The 19,789-nt window shown below is 40.8% G+C and overlaps 2 protein-coding genes across 3 annotated transcripts; both read right to left on the reverse strand.

Moving 5' to 3' along the window:
• Positions 1-455: 455 nt before the first annotated feature.
• xkr7a (XK related 7a) lies at positions 456-4,943 on the reverse strand. Of its 2 annotated transcripts, none has more exons than XM_062427650.1 (3): positions 4,405-4,943; positions 1,644-1,843; positions 456-1,411 (listed from the first exon to the last, which is right to left on the reverse strand). In XM_062427650.1, the coding sequence occupies exons 1-3, from the start codon at positions 4,941-4,943 to the stop codon at positions 456-458; spliced, it is 1,695 nt and encodes a 564-aa protein (XP_062283634.1). The 2 variants fall into 2 exon arrangements, with proteins under 2 accessions (XP_062283634.1, XP_062283635.1); XM_062427651.1 differs by lacking the exon at positions 4,405-4,943 and adding an exon at positions 3,549-3,601.
• A 2,474-nt stretch (positions 4,944-7,417) lies between these two features.
• Positions 7,418-18,395, reverse strand: rap1aa (RAP1A, member of RAS oncogene family a). Its single transcript, XM_062427891.1, has 9 exons — positions 18,365-18,395; positions 15,903-16,068; positions 13,713-13,800; positions 13,119-13,187; positions 12,950-13,006; positions 12,704-12,844; positions 10,528-10,671; positions 10,209-10,341; positions 7,418-8,205 (listed from the first exon to the last, which is right to left on the reverse strand). The coding sequence occupies exons 3-8, from the start codon at positions 13,767-13,769 to the stop codon at positions 10,252-10,254; spliced, it is 558 nt and encodes a 185-aa protein (XP_062283875.1). The 5' UTR covers positions 13,770-13,800; positions 15,903-16,068; positions 18,365-18,395; the 3' UTR covers positions 7,418-8,205; positions 10,209-10,251.
• Between the last annotated feature and the right edge of the window lie 1,394 nt (positions 18,396-19,789).

The raw sequence follows: 19,789 nt of genomic DNA on the forward strand, positions 1-19,789 counted from the left end.
CTAGCTGCCATAAATAATCATGCATGTTGAAGGCTTGTCTCTGTTGTTGTGAGATGTGCTGAATGAAGCACCTTCACTTAGGAGGACTTTCTGCCTCTGATTGATAACGTACATCTCCATCTCTCTTCCTGCCTGTGCTTCTCTAAGTTCATGTGACAGCGAGCTTTGCTGCTGACTCTTTAACCTCTCTTTGACCACTTCCTGTACCACACCCTTACCTGAGAAATGATACAGAAACCTAAATATGCACCATCATTAGACACAAACACCACAGCACTTTGCCTTTGTACACTCCTTCCTTCTCTTTGCCTGTTTGTCTCCACTGCTTGACAGTACAGAGAGCAAGCAAGTAGGCGTGGAGCTGAAACAGACTGCTCGGTGAGAGTCATCCACCTGCCATTTTTAAGACAGGACGTCCACACGGCAGCGATTTGAGTCTCAGCACCTTCAGTGCATCACACGGTGGTCTCGTACTCCATCACTTCTTTGGGTGTGCCCAGACAGCGGTACTGTATCCTTGGCGTGACCGGAGCAGCACTTTCGAGCACCAGGATGGTTTTACGCAGCCGGCGGTCGATGAAGTGAGCATCCCAGGCCGGGTACTTCTTCCTGGGCAAGTCTATTCGGATGACGGGCCCCTCTGTCCTGGGTGTGAGGGGGCGCACTAGGGCTTGAGCTCCCCGAGGCGGCCGCACCTGAAACACATCTCCATCTACCCCAGGACCCTGCTCTCTGTCTGACCCTTTAGTTCTCTGGAGGGTCCTGGGGGGGCTGCTCACCAGGTCAGGGGGGAGGCTAGAAGCTGGAGAGGCCAGTGACTCCACAGCCACCTCCTTCTCCACCATATAGCCCCACCCTGAGACCGGGCCGTCAGGGTGCAGCAGACAGTAATACACAAACATGAAGAAGGTGCCCAGAGCATAGCTGCTGGCCACCACGCACACCATGATGACGGCGTAGAAGTCTGAGGTACGGGAGCCGCGGTATAGGTACCAGGCAGTGGTGAGCGCCACATTCTCAACGAACACAGTCAGGCTATAGATGAGCATTCTGCAACGAGTGCGCCCCTCTCTCACACTGAACCAGCAGAAAACATACACGATGCCCACCATCATGTTATAGATGATCTCCTCCCACTTGGACATACAGAAGTCCGTTTCGCCTTGAATTATCCAAAATGTCATGATGCACCAATGCGCGACGATGAAGATGCCGAAGTAAAGCTGGAACACTGAGGCGAACAGGGCGAAGGCCAGTGTGCGGGCCCCGATGGTGAACAGGTGCCACAGAATCTGAACTATGACGGCTTTGTAGGTCATGGGCAGCTTATCGTCTCGAGAGTCCCTCAGCACTTTCTGATAGGACGAGATCATCCAGGCGAGGGATATGAGGGAGGCCGAGGCTGAAAGCCCTGTAAGACAGATCGAGAGAGAGAGGAGTTAGACAGGATGGAAATGGCTCTAACTGTCTTCACGTTTAGCACAGCGAGATATACAATCCCCTGCTCTGTGGGGGCCTGACTGAGGTGAGCACAAGTGAGTCATCATGCACAGTGTGGGCTGTAGGCGTGTGATTGACGGACATCATGATTCATTTTTGACATGTTGATGATAGCTGTTGATTGGTCATTTTGTGGCACTCACCCTGAAGGGGCAGCACCTGACTGGCCTGGATCATGATGGAGAGCTGCAGCACCAGCTGAGGGGCGCTCTTCAGGAAAGACTCAAGCAGACGCAGCATGCTGATATCAGCAGTCTCGAACATCATGCGCCAGTAGTAGTGGCGCCGTTCGGGATCCCCGTGCCAGCGACTCTGCACACCCAAGTACAGGGCGTGGACATACCTGAGGATACAAACCGGCAACATACGTCAATGCATTGCTGAGAAAAGTGAGATTCGTCTGAATTTTAGGTCTAAATACTGTGCTCCAAAAACTTTTGGACATCAAACATAGACTCTCAGAAGTCACAACTCATTATTCCAAACTCTGGGAGCTGTCAGTAGTTCTTGCCAAAAAGCTGGTTACTCGCTCCTCCGGGATTTAGATTAGACTGAAACTGAACTAAGCAGCTCTGTGGTTTTAATTTTAGTACAGGCATCAGAGGGGGAGAATGTGGAGCTTGTCTGCGATCTCTCTTCAAATAAAATAAGTCAGAAGGCTGCAGAAAAGCAAAATATGAGAGACTCAGGAGAGAAAAGAAATCCAAATAAATGCTCTCAATCCAGTCGTCAGATTGAGTGTTGCGGGGGGAAAAGAGCTCGCTGTAAATCCCTTGTTAAAGTCCTGAGCTCTGCTCCTATGTTGTGCCACCACAGTCTCAACTTATTCTAATGATGACCTTTCTATAATCAACACACATCATCTGTAAACACACGTGTGTGCACTGTGTAAACATATTCCTCCACTAATGTGTTTTTCTTATGATAGTAGGTGACGTGGCATCTGTTTGAACAAATATACAATGTGTAAATCATTTCCTTTATCACCACGCAGCACTTAACTGTACGTGTTTGAAAAAGACTGGTGGTTGCCACGGAGGACTGAAGCTATAAATGTCTCAGTAATTGCCTCAGGGAGAAGGGTCAGTAGAGCCCTGTGTCAACAAGCCCAGTGAACCACAAGTGAATTTGTGTAACCCTTTTTTTTGTGTTCTGCTTCCTGCTACACACAGTGTGCCTTGGGACGTAACACACAGAGAAAATAGAGCATACGTGTAGTAATGAGGGTCAAAGACCCAGCCGCACAGCAGGACACACACACATACAGACACACGCCCAGTTTCATCCTGCACACTCTCTCTGTCTGTAACACAACTCGTATCACATCTCGCCTGCACTGACATTTAATTCTGGTAGCTGGCCCAAATTGATCCCGGTTCACCTGACTAACCATGTATCAGTGACGGATCATTCCTGAGTTAACAGCTGAGGGTAAAACACACAGCGGTAATCCTCTTAATGTGCAGACACGCTGGTCTGAGAGCAGCAGCGATGAACTGAGCACGCACGCACGCACGGACACACACACACACACACACACACACACACACACACACACACACACACACAACAGCTTTAATGGCATTACCGGTAATTCTGTGCCGCCACAACGTTTTAATGTGCTCTCTCACACACACACACACACACACACACACACACACACTTTCTCTCTCTCTCTCTCTCTCTCTCTCTCTCACACACACACACACACACACACACACACACACACACACACACACACACACACACACACACACACACACACACACACACACACACACACACACACACACACATTGAAATCTCCAGGAGGAAGTAAGGAATCAATATATACGGCCCACTGGGCTGTCTAAAGCGGCAGGAAGAGAGAGAGACCACAAAGATAGAAACACAGAGATTATGCAGGCTCACAGATGAAATAAACAATTGATTTGCATCTGATTTTTAACATACAAACACATCATTTCTGCTTCTGTTTACGTCCCATCATCTCAATAAAACATGACATATCTTCATAATCATCACGTTTGTTCTAGCCCACCTCCCACCACTCTTCAGCTGAATGCCTCCTACTGGCTGGCAGCAGTTCAAGCCTGTCAAAACCGATCAGGGCACTCTGAGCCTGAGCACTGCCTCACCATCACTGACTGAGTAGCTGACCTACAGACCTACTACCATCCATGTGAGAGTAATGCCAAAGTGTACACCAGTTTGTTTTTAGTCTCACGGCGTGCCTAGTAATTAAACATGTTTGTACTCAGATGATAGAAACACTTGGGGGATTTTTTTTACAGATATAAGAGCAGGAGCCTGGAGCATTGAACTGAGAACTGAACTGAAAATATACTCAACAGTGACAGTGAGGAGAGCAGGCTTCATCACTGCAAATAGGAAGCAACTCTCTTGACATTTATGAGTATTCATTTTCTTCAGCAGTCTGCCTCCTTCTCGCCCAAACCCCCAAAAGACAAAGGATTTTATTTTTTATTTTTCTATATATAAGGCGATTGATGTGGATGAGTTGATGATTTTCCCGGGAGATGATTGACCTAAAAGCGCGTCAGGGGGGTGGTGGTGGTGGTGGTGTAGTGAGGGGTGGTGGAGGAGGAGGGGGGGGGGAAGAGTGGGTGGGTGGAGTCTAATAATTCTCCTCTTTGCAAGCCGAGAAGAGAAACGTCAAACAATACAATAAGACATTCTGGCATTTTGGGAACAGTCCTCTCTGAATGATTTCATAAGCGTTTTTGGCTACAAGGGGAGTGATGCTGGGCTTTTGGGAGGATGCATGTGCACACACACGCACACGCACGCACACACGCACACACACAAAGGCAGTCAGGCTGAATGTGTAGTCCCCCCCCCTCCCCTCACATCACGTTTTTGAGTGTCCACACTTACACTTACCTCCAGACCTGTGCCAGCTGAAATATGTGAATGATGCCCTGGAAGAGCCACAGGAGCACTCTGCAGCAGCCCCGGGCTCCTCCCCCGGTGCCCGGCCCGGGCAGCACCCCGGCCCCGGCAGCACGGCCAGCGCCCCGCTCGTCGCTGTCCTTGGTGCTGAAGTCTGTCTCCTCCGGTCCCGACGCTGCAACCACGGCGGCTGCTGCAGCTGTGCCGCTCTCGGCTGCGTCCGAGAAATCGTAGGCGAACCATCGGAAGCTGAGCACCTGAACCACCACGGACGGGACTATCACAAAGACCAGAGTCAGCGCAAAGCACCAGTACTGGCTCCTTAGGTAGTAGTCTGCGGCCAGCCACAGGTCTGAGGCCCCGTCCGAGAAGAAGACTAAAAGGGCGCAGAGTGTCCAGCAGCAGTCCGGGAGGGAGTAGCGCTGCTCGGCGGGACGGCGCTGGGGAGGGCCCGGGTCCGACCTGGCAGGACACTCGGGTGGGATTTCGTTTCGTAGGGAGACGGGTGCACCATCAGATTTCGCGGCCATGTTTGTTGTAGGGAAGAGAGTGAGTAAGAGATGGGAAAATGATGGAAAGGGGGAGGGGGAGGGGGGGTCGCGTAGCCTGTCGGTCTGTATGCATGCGTGTGGGAGAGAGGGAGAGAGAGAGAGAGAGAGAGAGAGAGAGAGAGAGCGAGAGAGTGAGAGAGAGCGAGAGAGAGAGAGAGGGAGGGGAAAGGAGGCGTGGAGGAGGGCCAGGGTAGGTGAGGGAGATGGGAGTCACCGCTGCTCATCCATCAGCGGTGATCGTATATAAACATGAATTTAGTAGAGAGGAAATAAAAGCTGCAGGTCTGATCTGGTCCGGTTAGATAAAAGGGGGGATTGAATCTGGATCACATCTGGAACATGAAGTTTTATTCCTGCTCAGGTACCAGAAACACTGAGACTGTTCACATGGGCCCTTTAAGGAATATACAGAATCAGAAATCCTCTTCCTTATAGACTCAGATCAGTAAATATAAGTAAATATACTCCATTACTGGCTAAATCCATGTACTCAAAATCCAACTTAAGTGAAAGTACTGTATTTAATAAAAATAAAAGAAATAAAAGTACTTCTGCAGAAAATATTCTGCACAATATCATTTACTTAGTACAAGCACAACAATGTAAGAATACTTAATGCCAGTAAAAGTCCTGCATGAAAATCCTACCTAAATAGGTATACAGTTATAGTATATACAGTTAGCTAGTTTAGTCCAGTGGTTCCCAACCTAAGGGTCAGGCCCCTCCAAAGGGTCAGCAGATGATTAATGGGAGAGGAAAGAAGAAAAAAGTTCTGATACACAAATCTGTTTTCAGACTAGGTTTTTCTCTAACCTTTGATATTTCGTGAAATATTGGATGATTTAAAGATTTATTGAAATGAAACCATGACAAAAAAAATGACAGTGGAGCTGTTAAGTTATAGAGATCTGAAATGTGAGCCCGACTACACACTGCTTTTTGTATGACATCAAAAGACAAAAGGTTTCATCTTTAACAATATGTTGTATTTTAAAAGCTTGTTTTATCATCCATTGTGTCAAATCTTCATCTGAATAGTAACTAAAGCTGTCAAATAAATGTAAGTGGAATAGAAAGTATTCAGTCAATATTTCACTCTGAAACGTAGTGGAGTGGAAGTAAAAAGTAGCATCGAAGTGCATCAAAACTGTACTCAAATACAGTACTTGAGTAAATCTGCTGTTTACTTTCCACCATTACATCACTTCATTTTTTAACGATATATCAAATATATGAAAACCTTCAAATTGCAGCTAGTTGAGATGCTGCCACTTTATGCAATGTATTTTTAGTCTATTGGTTTCCAACCTGGGGGTCAGACCCCCTTAAAAAAGTTACAAGATGATTCTGAGGGGTCCTGAGCTGATTAAGGGGAAAGGAGAGAGTTCAGTTTCATTAAATATTAGATAGACTCAGGCTTCAATCAATTATTTAAATGATCTGAGAAGCAGCTTTAAAACTTTTGGTGAAACCACAAACTCACATCTGAAACAGCACAAAAGTCAAAAGTCAAAAGATGAATGAACCACTAGTTTAATATTTAATGCTTTGAATTTTTTTTCTAAATGAAAAACCTTAAAGGAGAAGTTCACAGTTTTTCCAAGTCTGTCTTAAAACCATTTCCCCCAAATCAGGTGTGCATAGAAACATTGAAACTCCTCCTTTTCATACGGACCATTAGAAGCTCTCTTCATAACACATTTATAATGTAAGTGATGGAGGACAAAACCCACAGTCCTTCTGTGCATATTTTAAGTTTATCTAAAGCTAATGTGAGACCATAGCTGCCCAAATGCACAATAACTTCCTCTGTAATGTGGAGTCAAAGTATCAAATAACATAAAATGGAAATACTCAAAGCCCTTTATGACATCTGAAGTTCTGGATAAACATTTACTTACTGAAATGCTTAAAAATTCAATAAATGTACTTCCATGTTATTTCCATTAATGCTTACACCATGTTTTAAAGGCACATAATCCTATCAGAAGCCTTTTTCCCTCCGTCAACGTGTGCAGATATTATCATAGCTGAACGTTCTGGTGTATCTCTTTTGTTAATCAGGAAGTTATATTTACGGTTATGTGTGATGACACTGAGGCCTTTGTGTCTCACCGTCACTCTGAGGCGCAGCAGCTGACTGAACCCTTTCCGCCTCCACTTCGAGTCATCATCTGATCAGTTTCTATTCTGCTTTCGGCCTCGTTTGCTTCACTTCACATGTGCGCCTGCCGTTGCCAGAATGAAGTCAAAAGAGTTCCTATTTCACAAACTGTGTTGACCTTTGACTTTCTTTTCATTTCTTTCGACTCCAGGAAACACTTTGAGCTTGTCGAGGCGCTGCTTATAAAACACCAAAATCAACTTCAGTTACCTGCTGAAGAGAAACATTTCATAATTGTTAAAAAACAACAAATAAAAAGACGACACAAAAGAACCCAGACCAAAAATAATGAAAATGTACTAAAATTTAATCATTCATAAAAGCTGGAAAATCATCTGTGACAGGGTAACACAAGAAGCAATATTAGAGTTGGTTTAGTACAATATATTTTCAGCCTCAAGACACAAATCAGAACGCACCATATTCCCCCCCCATCAGTCTATAAAATACTAATTTTCTTAGCTTTATTATGCAAAAAATGGAAGTAGAATATATTATGGGAAATATGGAAGGCTTGCAGCTCTCAATATAAAACAAAGTCACTTAGGAAAGATGTTATCTCGTCAATACACATCCTTTTTTGTAAGTAGGATCGAGTAACTTATGGACAATGATGCATCTTCGTTGACACTGTTAGTGCAGAGATGTAAGAGAAAGGCCAACATTTTCACATGGTTTTCATTTGCAAATGTATCGTCACAATATGCCAAAGATTGATGTTATTTTTTTAAGTAATAATAAAAAACATTTTTAGCTCCCGTACAGTATATGGATTTAAACCCATTGCCTCTTCTTTAAACATTGATATTGATCCAAAAGAAAGACACCTTGGAGAAGACGAAGAAAAAAAACCAAAAGCTGTCATCAGGCTGACGATATAGGGGGGAAAAAAAAAAAAGTGGATTTCTTTGCCATTTAAAAAAGCACAGAAGAGTATCTTGAGTTATGTGCCATCTCCTGCCATTTTGCGAGTGGTGAAGTATCTCCGTCAGCCTTTTTTTTTTTCTTTCAAAATGTTCTGGAGAGGACTGGGAATGCTGGCACGATCCGCTGGGAACAGTTAATCATTACAAGTTTCTGCAGACGAAAGAGAGAAAAAAAATCATGTCAGTGCATCTCGTTAAAAAAAAAATTGCTGTCAAGCTGTTTGCAGAAGCAAACAGGAGTCCTCGCTTTAGAAATTCAATTTGCTTTGGGGGAGTTGATTAAAATGAGAGCAGATTTTAAAATTGACTCCACAGTGGAGAGAATGAAACAAACTGTGAACATTGTGTCTGTTTCAATACGTTGACCGAGGGTTAGGGTTTTTTATTTGCATTTCTTGTGTATAGATACATCTGCGCTGTCTTTTAAATCAGCATTGTCAGTCATCTGTAAAGCAAACCCAATCCTTTATGAAAGCTGCTATAAAAAATAAAGTTTAATAGACTGAACATGCAGTGAACTTTACCCACACATGACCCATAATTAATGTTTCCCCAGTACAGTGTTTGGCAGTACTCTTGCCTTTTAGGACCAGCAATAATCAGATATAAAAGACGGTGTTTGTGGATTCAGCCTTAAATTCTATTTGTGTCTAATGACTATGAAATTACAGTAGAACTTCCATCATCCATTATCACTCAACATCAAACAGTTTCTTTTTAAAAGAGACTGAAAAGAGTTTTTGACATAAAGATATTAAATATTTTTTAGTAGTGATTTTAAGTAATATGTTCCTTCCCTTAAAATTAAAAGTTTTATCAGACAATTCAACATGTTCTGTCTTTTCTATGAACATCAGTGCAACATGTTTCTAGATAACATATATTTTTTTTTACATAATATATTGTTCCTACTTATTTGTTCATGGTTTAGAATAAAGAGACAAAAGGAAACAAAGCTCCACTGAGTCATGTGTTTGCGTGAGCAGCAGCGTGATGCTTCGTTAATCGATTGTGTCCCAGCGAGCTCTGATGAACTCTCCACATGGTTTCAGTCTTAACGGGCATCGTGGCACTAACCGGAAACTCGACACGATAGTTTCGACACTTTGACTACTTGCAAATCCTGCAGGTGTGAGTGAGACTGACACATCCTCTTCTCACAGTCGACACGGTACACACGAAATGAGAAGCTCTGTGCTGCTTTTCATGTGAGTGAGTTCATCAGAGCGTTTCTTAAAGGGACCATAACAGTGTTTGTCTTCATCTTTGAACTTTAAATACAAATCTGACACATTTGCTGTCATGTTTTCAGATTTTTAAAGATGTTTTTTTTAATATTGCGTTGATTTGAAATTCAATAATCCTTCACATGATCTTGGCTGAGATGGATTATGTTTCAGTCATGCTTTAAGTCTCTAGAGGCTGTTTTTTTCACATCAGGGAGAAGACTATAAACCAGTGATTTACATCCACATACAAAAACACTTCAGCGTGCAGTGGCTGGTAATTTTAAATCTTGTTCATGAGAGCGGTGCATCGATTGTAGTAAAATGGGCCAAAACATTTTTAAAAATGGTATATTTGAAGTACAGTTACAATATTCTCACAGCAGATGGAGCCAGAACATTGATTCATTAAAGGTTTAAAGATTGGACATTATTTACATAAAACCTGCATACAATGTAAAAGTAAAGCCCTAAAATATATTCCCTCTTTAGATTTTAGTAATTTGGGTGTGACTGAACACTGGTTTCATATTTCCCCTAAAGAAATATAATGATTTTAACCTTTTATCATCACATCTTTAAAAAAAAAAAATGGTACAACTGAATGGCACCACGAGGCAAAAAAAGGGGAGCAGAGGGTTTAAATTTATTCAACTCCACCACACAGATTTGTCTTCGAGACATGCAGAAATACTTCATGAGTCATCACAAAGCTTTCAGCCATTTTACTGTGTGTCATTTGTCATTTTATTCCTGCTCTTACAACACACATACCAAACCCTAAACCTTGCTGATTGCTGTCAAAAACAATGAAATTACTTTTTACAATTATCACCTCTAAATGCTAAGTGACAATCCAGAGCTAAGTGAGCAGCGGGGGAGGCGGGGGAGCTTTTGCACATGTCTGTTTCGGTCGACACCCACTCACCTGGCCTGGAGCTGCTGTGGGAGGGCTTTTTTTGTTGTTTTTTTTAGAGCAGTGTGCAACTCGACTTCTTTTTTGTCTTCTTCTTTTCCATCGGCGTTTTTCTGTTGATCTGTCGCACCAGATCATAGAAAATCTGCAACAAGAGAAAGTTTCGAATGGTCAGCGTTTGCTTCAGAGCTAAAGTAGTCTCGTTGTGAAATGGGAGAGAGAGAATATTAAAAAAGGAAATAAGAAAGACTGTTGAAGCTCTCGATATAAAAATAAAGTCACTCAGGAAAAACTTTCACGTGGTCTCATCTCTTGTAGTGTTTGAACTCACCTCATTAACATTGATCTTTGATTTAGCTGAAGTCTCTAAAAAGGCACAGTTGTTCCACTGACGAGCCAGATTCTGACCCTGCTCCTTCCCAACCACACGCTCGTCCTCCAGGTCGCACTTGTTTCCCACCAGGATCATGGGAACCTGATTGATTCACAATGACATTAAAAAAACACTCAAATCTTTATTCATCAACATCTAAAACATATTGATAAACTGTGTGTAACTCGTGTTTTTAATCATCCAATCTTGGTTAAGGATCTTATTTAAAGTAAATTCTACTCAACAGCAAAGTGAGACATTAACCAAGACACAAAGACCAATCATGAAACCTGCTATGAATAAATAACGCATACACTCAGCATGCTGTTTGTCCCTCTCTATCTAAATCAAGAGATGAAGAAACCTAGACTGAAAGTGGCAGATAGCATCTAACAACGGCTCTGACATTTCCACCCTGTCATAAAGTTCCTGCCCCCCCTCCGCTCTGCCCTCTCTCTCCCACTGCGAGTGCGCTCTAACGAGGCAGCAGCGAGCCTGCGAGGTTACACACACACACACAGAGCGAGAGAGAGAGAGAGACTGAAAGGTTATCACTGTAGGGAAAGTCTCTGCAGAGGGAGGAGACGCTTCATAGTGTTACAGGGTGATATGGAAGAAAATGAACCATTTTAATACTGATAAATCAAATATAATCAACTAATATTTCTTCTGTCCAATTAAAACTATATATCTCCAAATATTTTGATAGATATATCAGATATAGTGATGATCAAGTGTCCCTTTGTGAGTTGAGGGATTTCTCTTCCTGTTTTAAGATAAATAAACTACATAAAGAACAGACATTAACATTTTAATTAATAAAGACATGACATTTCTGCATCTTTTTTTATCATTAACAAATGCCATGTGCAGAGCCAAACCAAAAAGTAACTCATGCTATTTAGTATAATATCAATAATAGTATAATATCAGTATAATATCAACTAACGGTGTCTCTGCCCAATGAAAACCATTTAGTGAAGGATCAAGTGTGTCCTTTTCTGAGTTGAGGGATTTCTCCTCCTGTTTTTAGATAAATGAACTATCCAAAAAACCCAATTTGATTAATTTTTATTCATAAAGAAGTGTTTTTTGCAAGATACCAAAAATATTCAAAATTATATGATATTTTTTACTGATCTTAAAAGAATATGGTTGAAGTTTTCTATATTTTTCTTATCATTAACAAATCTCATGTGCAGAGCCAAACCAAAGATGAACTCGCCCTATTTGTAAGTATTATGTGAGTATCCAAAGCCTGAAATATATTGTATATATTTATCTCTGTAACATAGACCTCCATTGTCCCAAAACTGCTAAAAAACACAAAGACACTTGGGGAGTACAAGTGCTGCTGGGTCTTTGTGGTGACCACCAGCTTCTCCCTCAAACAGGAAGTCTCGTACAATTATATTTTTGCCTTTTTTCATTTGTGAATAAAAATATTTGGTTGAAAATGTCCAGAGTGTTCAGATAAAACGGAGCTGCTTCACAAAAAAGGGTCTCACTTAAACTTGAACACACCGCTGCACCGGGTCACATGTTCATTCACCTCCAAGACAATAGTTACTGTAGCTTGTTAAGAAAGGGGCTCAAAAGTCTAATAATCATCAATAATCATATTTTCAGTCTCAGGAGAGAAGTTCCTTGTAATTTACAGTACTTTGTCAGCTTGATGTGCAACAAATCACAACATTTTGACCTCTTGGTGACGCTCATTGTCGTGTTTTTAATCATTTTTGGACGATTGTGGAGGTCTACAGCATAAAGGAATAAGACATATCAGGCTGAGGATACACACAACACAATAAGTCAGTTTATTATTGGTTTGGCTGTATACATGAGATTTATTGACGATAAGAAAAATGTAGAAATTGCCGGTTTTATCCTTTAATTCCTCAGTTTATTCTTATTCTTCACATTGAAATTATATATTTAAAAAGACCTTATTGATATTAATGACTATTATTTTAATGTGTTATTTTCATATTGCCACGTTTCCTCCAAACTACAATAAATACTATAAAAAGCAAAGCAAAAAAACACTACTTCATTACTTACAATTACAGTAAGTAGTGGGGAATGAGGAGAAAAACAGTCAATTTAAACCTGTAACTGGGAGTATAACACTTACATCCTCGGTGTCCTTTACTCGCAGGATCTGTTCCCGGAGGTCCTGTAGGTCATTAAATGTTGACTGTGCTGTAATGGAGTACACCAGGGCAAAGCCTTGACCATTCTTCATGTACAGGTCCCTCATAGCTGTGAACTGTTCCTATAGAGCGAGAACACACGACAGAGAGAGAGAAAAACCATCAGTGACCTGTTTTCATCCGTCTTACACATCTGCGTCTTATTCGTCACGTCCAACTCGACTTACTGTTCCAGCCGTGTCCAAAATTTCAAGCATACATTGCTGCCCGTCGACCTCGACTTGCTGTCGGAGGAAAAATAAACATTTTTTTATGGATTAAAAACAAACAATAATTGAGTTGCTTTTAAAAAAAATACGTTCAGGATGTGTTTTTGATTTTGATTTTTGAGCTTACCTTTCTGTAGGAGTCTTCTATTGTGGGGTCGTACTTCTCCACAAAAATGCCTTGCACAAATTGGACTGTCTGAAGTGGATAAATGAAGGAAGGAAAAACATCAAGACAGGAATCATTACTAATCAAAAACTGCACTTATCAGTAACCAAAGACAGGAAGACTAAAGCGCACCATGCTGTACTATTTCCAACATAAAAATAACTGAATATTATGATTCATCGTTAACATTCAGCTCCGGCTAAAGTCGTTTTAATTGCTCAAAAAGGATCATTTATGGGTCAGTGGTTTGGCAAGACGAGCAATTCAAAAATATCTTTAAAAATAGTTTTAAAAGCAGCATCAGGTTTGTTTAAATGTATATTTTGTATTTATGTCATTTGAAATGACATTTGCACCCTTTTTTTTACCAAAAGCAAGACTGAATGTTCATGAAAATGTCAAATAGTGTAACCACAAAAGAATGCGCTATAATTTTGTAAAATACTTCATAATCACATCAATAGTTCACTTCACTTTACTATAAATCTGTGATAAACACGTGGACTCAGTTGTCAGTCCTGTACTGCGCCTCGTACGGCAGCGGCAATCACTCACCAGTGCAGATTTTCCCACGCCTCCTGATCCCAGCACCACTAGCTTGTACTCGCGCATGGTGGGCAACTTCACTCGACAGCACAAAGGTCTGAGAGAGAGAGAGAGAGACCGAGAGAGTGTCATTTTATAGTTATTATTATTAGATTTTCTTGCTCATACCCCACCAAGAGTATGTTTTTATTTCCCTTTCTTTCATGTTTTTATAGTCTTTTCAAGTTTTATTCTTGTGAAGAACTTAGGGAATTTCATTTCTGTCTTAGTTAAGTATTACAGTAATATTCCCTTTGAAATGAGGTCTTAATAGCCTTAATCTCGCCAACATTGGTTTCAGGCTGTTTTTAACATCAACAACTCACTGAAATTCAGTTTATTTGCAGCCAAAGTCACTAACTGAGTCTCTACAGAACTGAAACCTTTAACTGAGCTGATCAGTGTGAATCCCCCCCTTCAATCCAGTGTGTACAACAGCGAAACTGTCATCATCATATTAAAACGTGATTCCTCTGCCAAAAAAAAGAGAGCCGTTTCCCACCCACTACCAGGGGACTTCAGCTGTCATGATTATCCGGGCGTTGCCTCTAAAAAAAAAATATCAAAAAATTAAAAGACGGATTTAAAGAAACTGAACGTTGGATCCTGAACTCAAAGAGTCGAGTCCAGACTTTCACCTGGTGGAGGTTTTTCTGACAGTGTGTCTATAATAAAAAAAACTCTTCAACCCAAAAGACCCACTGAGAGGCCAGAAAATGTAATATATCCTGAAAAAGGGAGAGCAAGTCGGCAGGTTCCAGTGCCACAAATAACTTAATCTCATTACGATACGGAGGAGAAAGGCCACGAAGGATGACCCACCATCAACTCCATCAGCCTGACACAGTTTTAGTACGTGGCCTAGAAAAAAACACACTAGCAGTCAGGAGAAGAGTCATAGACGAGAAGAAAGACGCCTTTTATTTAAATCAGTCTGACTTTAACGTGAATTTAAAATGTAAAACAATAGTTAATGAATCATTTAAGCAGCCGATGAAACACACTGAATGCTTTTATTCACTGTGCTTTTGTGTCCGGTCGTTAAAATGTGAGACCGGTGGTAAAATCACAACCTCGCACTGATAGTACAACATGTCATTGTTGTGGGTGAAACTTACTGACCTCACTTATTTGCTGTGTACTTTTACAATAGTAACAGGAGATGTGACTGAATGGAACTGAGAAAATGAGAACATTTTTTTCATCTTGATGCTGCACTTTGGATATTAAATTAAATTTTAAAAGGTGGGGGAAAAAAGAGAAAAATAATCTGGGGCAGCCAGTAATGAAACATCATAAACATGTACAGCGGCATGTGCGTGGGGGAAAGCTTTATTAAAAAAAAAGAAAAAAAAAAGAAAAGAGCAATGTTTTAAACTCTATTTTAAAATGCAAATGTAATATTCATTTGATGTATAAATGTCAAAGAGAGGTTGATGCGCAGTAAATTCTCATTTGAGAACCTCTTTGAATCCACTAATCACACTTAGGTCTGTGGGACCTTTGTCGTACGCTGAGACAAACAATACAAAAACCACTCTGTCACACTCGACCGGCATTTGCAATTCTAACTACGACGTATGAAGCACCACCAGAAACCCACAGCGAGAGACAGGCACACGAGGCCCTCTACAAAGGGCCATTGTAATGACCCTCCTCTACTCAAGTACACCATACAAACAGAAAATAGAGATCAGAGGGTGCATGCATGGACGCTACACTGAAATCATTACCAGGGTGAGGAGGAGGAGGGTGGGTGGGGGGCTGCACCTAAAGGATGACGCCAACATGTACCCGATGCTTTTGCCTAGAAATGTGCATATTGTAACTGTGTTTAAATGCTCATTTTAAACGTGGGTGTCAGAAAAAACTTTCCTAAAAGCCTCAACATCAGATAACAAACCTAAGCCTTCCTCTGATAAGATATGAGCCTGGACTCGCATATTTTCAAGTATCAGCCGCCACTCGAGGTGGCAACCTTCACCGATCCTACTACTGAAGGTTTAGCTAGCTCTGCTGACGGAGCGGGAGCGCCTAGTTGTTGCTGTTGAGAGGCTGAAATATTAAAATCATGTTATAAAATTAAACAACCCTACTGACAACAAACACTAACAGCAAATAAAAAAACACATTCATGCTGTGATAAGCAGGTTAACTTACTGTGTACACGGCTGCTGCAGATGTCAACTCCCTCTACATCTGGGGACAGGGGGGACGAGGGGGGCAGATCCTCAGGTACACTGACGTCAGCGGGCGGGTGCTGAGGGTCGGTTGTGGGAGCCAGAAGAGCTGGACTACACCAAACTGTTCAGATAGGAAGCTGACCCTAAATTATAACAACATTGAAGAGTTAACATTCAAAATCAGCTCCGTTTTACATAAAAGTGAAATATTTTATTTGAAACTCGACGCTTTGCTTTTCTATTTGACACAAGAGGAACCGATGTGAAGGAAAGGTTAAAGTCATCTGCATACGTTTTAGCTCTGCTGTGCTGTGAGTGCGACCAACGCAGCGAGGTGATGAATGCTTTTAATGCTTTTTGACTTTTCTGTTGCCAATTAAAGTGCTGAGTGCGCCTACTTCATGATGTCAGGAGGTGAGTGGTCACATGTTGCATAACAAAAAAAACGTACTCATTCAAAGAGCTGCTGCTAAAATATGTTGATCTAAAACATTAATCAGAAGAATAGTACAGTGGTGGAGACTAAATATATTTGTTAAAGTACTGTACTTGAGCTTTGAGTACAGTTTTGAGGTAATTGTACATTACTTGAGTATTTTCATTTGATGCTACTTCTCACATGGTTTCATTTCAATAAATGTTCAAATGATCCACTATTTCACCAAAAATCAAAGATTAGAGAAAAAGTCCAAAAACTGAAAACACATTGGTGTATCAGAACTTTGTTTTTTCTTCTTTCCTCTCCCATTAATCATCTCATGACCCCTCACCTTAATCTGCTGACCCGTTGGAGGGGCCCTGACCCTCAGGTTGGGAACTACAGAACTAAACTAGCTAACTGTATATAAAGTAGTGTAAACTAGCTACAACAGTAACATGCTGCTCTAACACTGATGCTTCAGTATTAATAATCTAATGATGTCATATATAATAATATATCAGTCAGAGAGACCAAACCACTACTTTTATTATACTTTACCTACATTTTACTGCCAATACTTGTGTACTTTTAGTAAAGTAGGTGTTTTCATGCAAGACTTTTACTTGTAATGGAGTATTTATACATTGCTGATTTGATACTTTTACCCAATTAAGCATCTGAATACTTCTTCCACCACTGGTTAGATGTTTTCAGCCTATTATGATAATCTGTGCTTTAAAAAAAAAACGACTCCTCGGTTCATAAACATACAGAAAGTCCCAAATACATTTTATTAGCAGAAGAGCTCAACCATACCAACAGCTGACACCATTTTATAAAACTTTTTTTTTTTTTTAAGTTTATCTTTTAAAAGTACGACTACATAAGTTAAACCTATTAGTGCTCAAGTTGGTATTTGACAGCTAAATAAAATGTAAATGAACTTATTTACGTGCCAACTTGCAGCGTAGTTGATTTGGAGAGGAAGGGTGTGGCTATTAGTTTCCCAATGCAACACACAGACTACCACGGTGAAACATACACACAGTTAAATATCTCTACAATTAAAAGGGGGTCGACAGAAAATTAAAAAGCAGCTTTAATGATAAGTTTAGAGGTAACATAACGTTGGTGAAAAACTAGTTTAATCACGATAGAGTAACTATGACAACCTAAATGTAGCTAACACGCAGCTAGCAGTGACTTCACGCACGGCGCAAACAGCGCGTTAAACTCACCAAGTAGAAACAGAAACTAAGTTGATCTTGCAGTTTTGACGCTATTTTATTATTACCTGATAAACATCAAAAGTCACACATTAATGTTAACACTTATCAGGTTTTTAAAGTGTGAAGCTAACACCGCTGTGAGTTAGCTACACACAGTTAGCGCTAAAAGAAGTGTCTAATTTCGCTTTTTTTGTGTATTTAAACTTTTCTTTTAAACCATGAACCGGATTCGCGTTTAAAATGTAGAGAAACTACTATTAAATTAAAGGCGGGTAAGACTCAGTCGGAGCTTGAATCACTTGAAGTACAGCCCGTGTTTGTATCGACAGCTTTAGTTAATAGCTAGCCGCTGTTAGCTTCTCACTACGGTGTTACGGCGAAGTTGGTTACCCCCCTTGTTATGTGTTCCCCCTTCTCTATTACCCCCAAATTACTCATCTTCTAATGTGTTTAACCTTATCCAAAGCTTAGTTATCCAAAATCAGATAACCGTAACCATAATCTAACTCCAAGCTGCTATGAGAAACACAATTTTAACAGGAGGGGGAACATTATTCGAGAGGGGGGGGACGAACTTCGCCATAACACCGGTCCTCTAGCGTCTGAGCTAAAAAAGCTACATTTAACTTCACAATTATTATCCCAAGCCAGAAGTCATTTTTTAAGTCTTCATCGGGCAGACACACACATATTAACGTACTAATCGCTAAACTAATAAGGTCAAATCCTGGATGATTAGGTATGAAACTGATTTGAACAACAAAAAGTAAAGCTTGTCAGGACACTCACCGTGCTCCGCTGTGTGTGCGCTAAATCACACTGAGTGAATGTACGGAAGGGACGGGGCAGCGGCGGCTGCTGATTGGACCGCGGTCAGCCAATCAGAGCCGTCCAGGTGAAGGTACAATTTAAACCTCTTAAATTCAAACACACACTTTTACATCCTCTTTTTGTTTTTAAAGGAAGGGGTCACAAATGTTAAAATATGACTAAAAGCAATCAGCAGGTGCCCAAATTAACATTGAGACATGTTTTTCTTGCTGTAATAATTCCTGCTGTTCATATTGACCATTAGAAGATCCTTTAATAATGCACTTAAAATGAAAGTTATATATAGGGATTAATATCCACAAGACTCCCTCAAGACTCCCTCAATGATTTAAAGGTTTATCTAAAACTAATATGAAGCTTCAGGTGCCCAAATTAGTTAAATCAAGCTGATATCTTTCAACATTACGGTATGTAGATGTTATAGCCATGTTAAAAATTAATAAGATACATTCACCGGCCACTTCATGAGGTACACCTGTGCAACCTAATGCTATCCAGTATACCTGGGTACCTGGGTGGTGGTGGTGTACTGGATTGCATTATCTTGAAAAGTGTTCCTAATATTTTGTCCCCCTCAAGTGATGAATATAATGCACCCCAGCACACTACCACCACCCACTACGACTTCAATAATGAGCACGAAGTAGAATTACCACCTTTCTGACAATGCCAGCAAAAACTGAAAATGTAAAAGCTTCATAAAAGTAGAATTTATAGCAGATCTGTCGTATTGGATAGCATTAAATTGCACAGGTGTTCTTAATGAAGTGGCCATTAAGTGTGCATTTAGTGATTTAGTGCTCATGGTAATATTGTAGTGGGTAAAACGTTGAAATGCTTCTTTAATTAGGCTACTAATTATGTCTTAGCCAAGAGCTCTCAGTTTGAGTTTTTTTGACCACAGAGCCAAGTTGAACACAAACAGATTGAATCTTGTAACTTTATTTGTTCCAAGTAAACGTTTTACTGCCTCTAAAGATTAATTTCACATGAAGTTTATTGCCAATTCTCAGACTTTAACAGTATTTGTCATGTGGGGATTACTGGACAGAGAGAAGAAAGTCTTTATAGTGTTAAAGTGCTTCTTTTTGTTACTTTACTTCCACTGCAGCTCAACAGGGAAAGAGGGAATTTGACACTAAAAAGACAGGAAATGTGGCAGATATCCACTTGATATGACTAACTCAGACTGCTGAAGCCTCATAAGCTTTACATCTACTTTTAAATGACTGCGGACACACTGTGGATTTCGGCCTCTATCAGTTCGGATAGTAAGACAAGGAGGAATATTTAGAGTGAGGAAAACCTCTTTCAGTGTTCATATGGGCACCTGACTGATGTTTTAAGAGAGAAAAAATTTTAACCTTTAAAGTGTTTCCACTA

This window comes from Scomber scombrus, chromosome 10 (genome assembly GCF_963691925.1).
Source record: "Scomber scombrus chromosome 10, fScoSco1.1, whole genome shotgun sequence".
Taxonomy (NCBI): domain Eukaryota; kingdom Metazoa; phylum Chordata; class Actinopteri; order Scombriformes; family Scombridae; genus Scomber; species Scomber scombrus.

Excerpts from the sequence above, each read along its gene's own strand:
- xkr7a (XM_062427650.1), bottom strand. The coding sequence starts at position 4,943 with ATGGCCGCGAAATCTGATGGTGCACCCGTCTCCCTACGAAACGAAATC. Across the intron at positions 1,844-4,404 it reads CAGCTGGCACAGGTCTGGAG|GTATGTCCACGCCCTGTACT; the intron begins GTAAGTGTAAGT and ends TTGTATCCTCAG. Across the intron at positions 1,412-1,643 it reads TCAGGTGCTGCCCCTTCAGG|GGCTTTCAGCCTCGGCCTCC; the intron begins GTGAGTGCCACA and ends TCTGTCTTACAG.
- rap1aa (XM_062427891.1), bottom strand. The coding sequence starts at position 13,769 with ATGCGCGAGTACAAGCTAGTGGTGCTGGGATCAGGAGGCGTGGGAAAA. Across the intron at positions 13,007-13,118 it reads TAGAAGACTCCTACAGAAAG|CAAGTCGAGGTCGACGGGCA; the intron begins GTAAGCTCAAAA and ends TTCCTCCGACAG. Across the intron at positions 12,845-12,949 it reads TTTTGGACACGGCTGGAACA|GAACAGTTCACAGCTATGAG; the intron begins GTAAGTCGAGTT and ends CTCGCTCTATAG.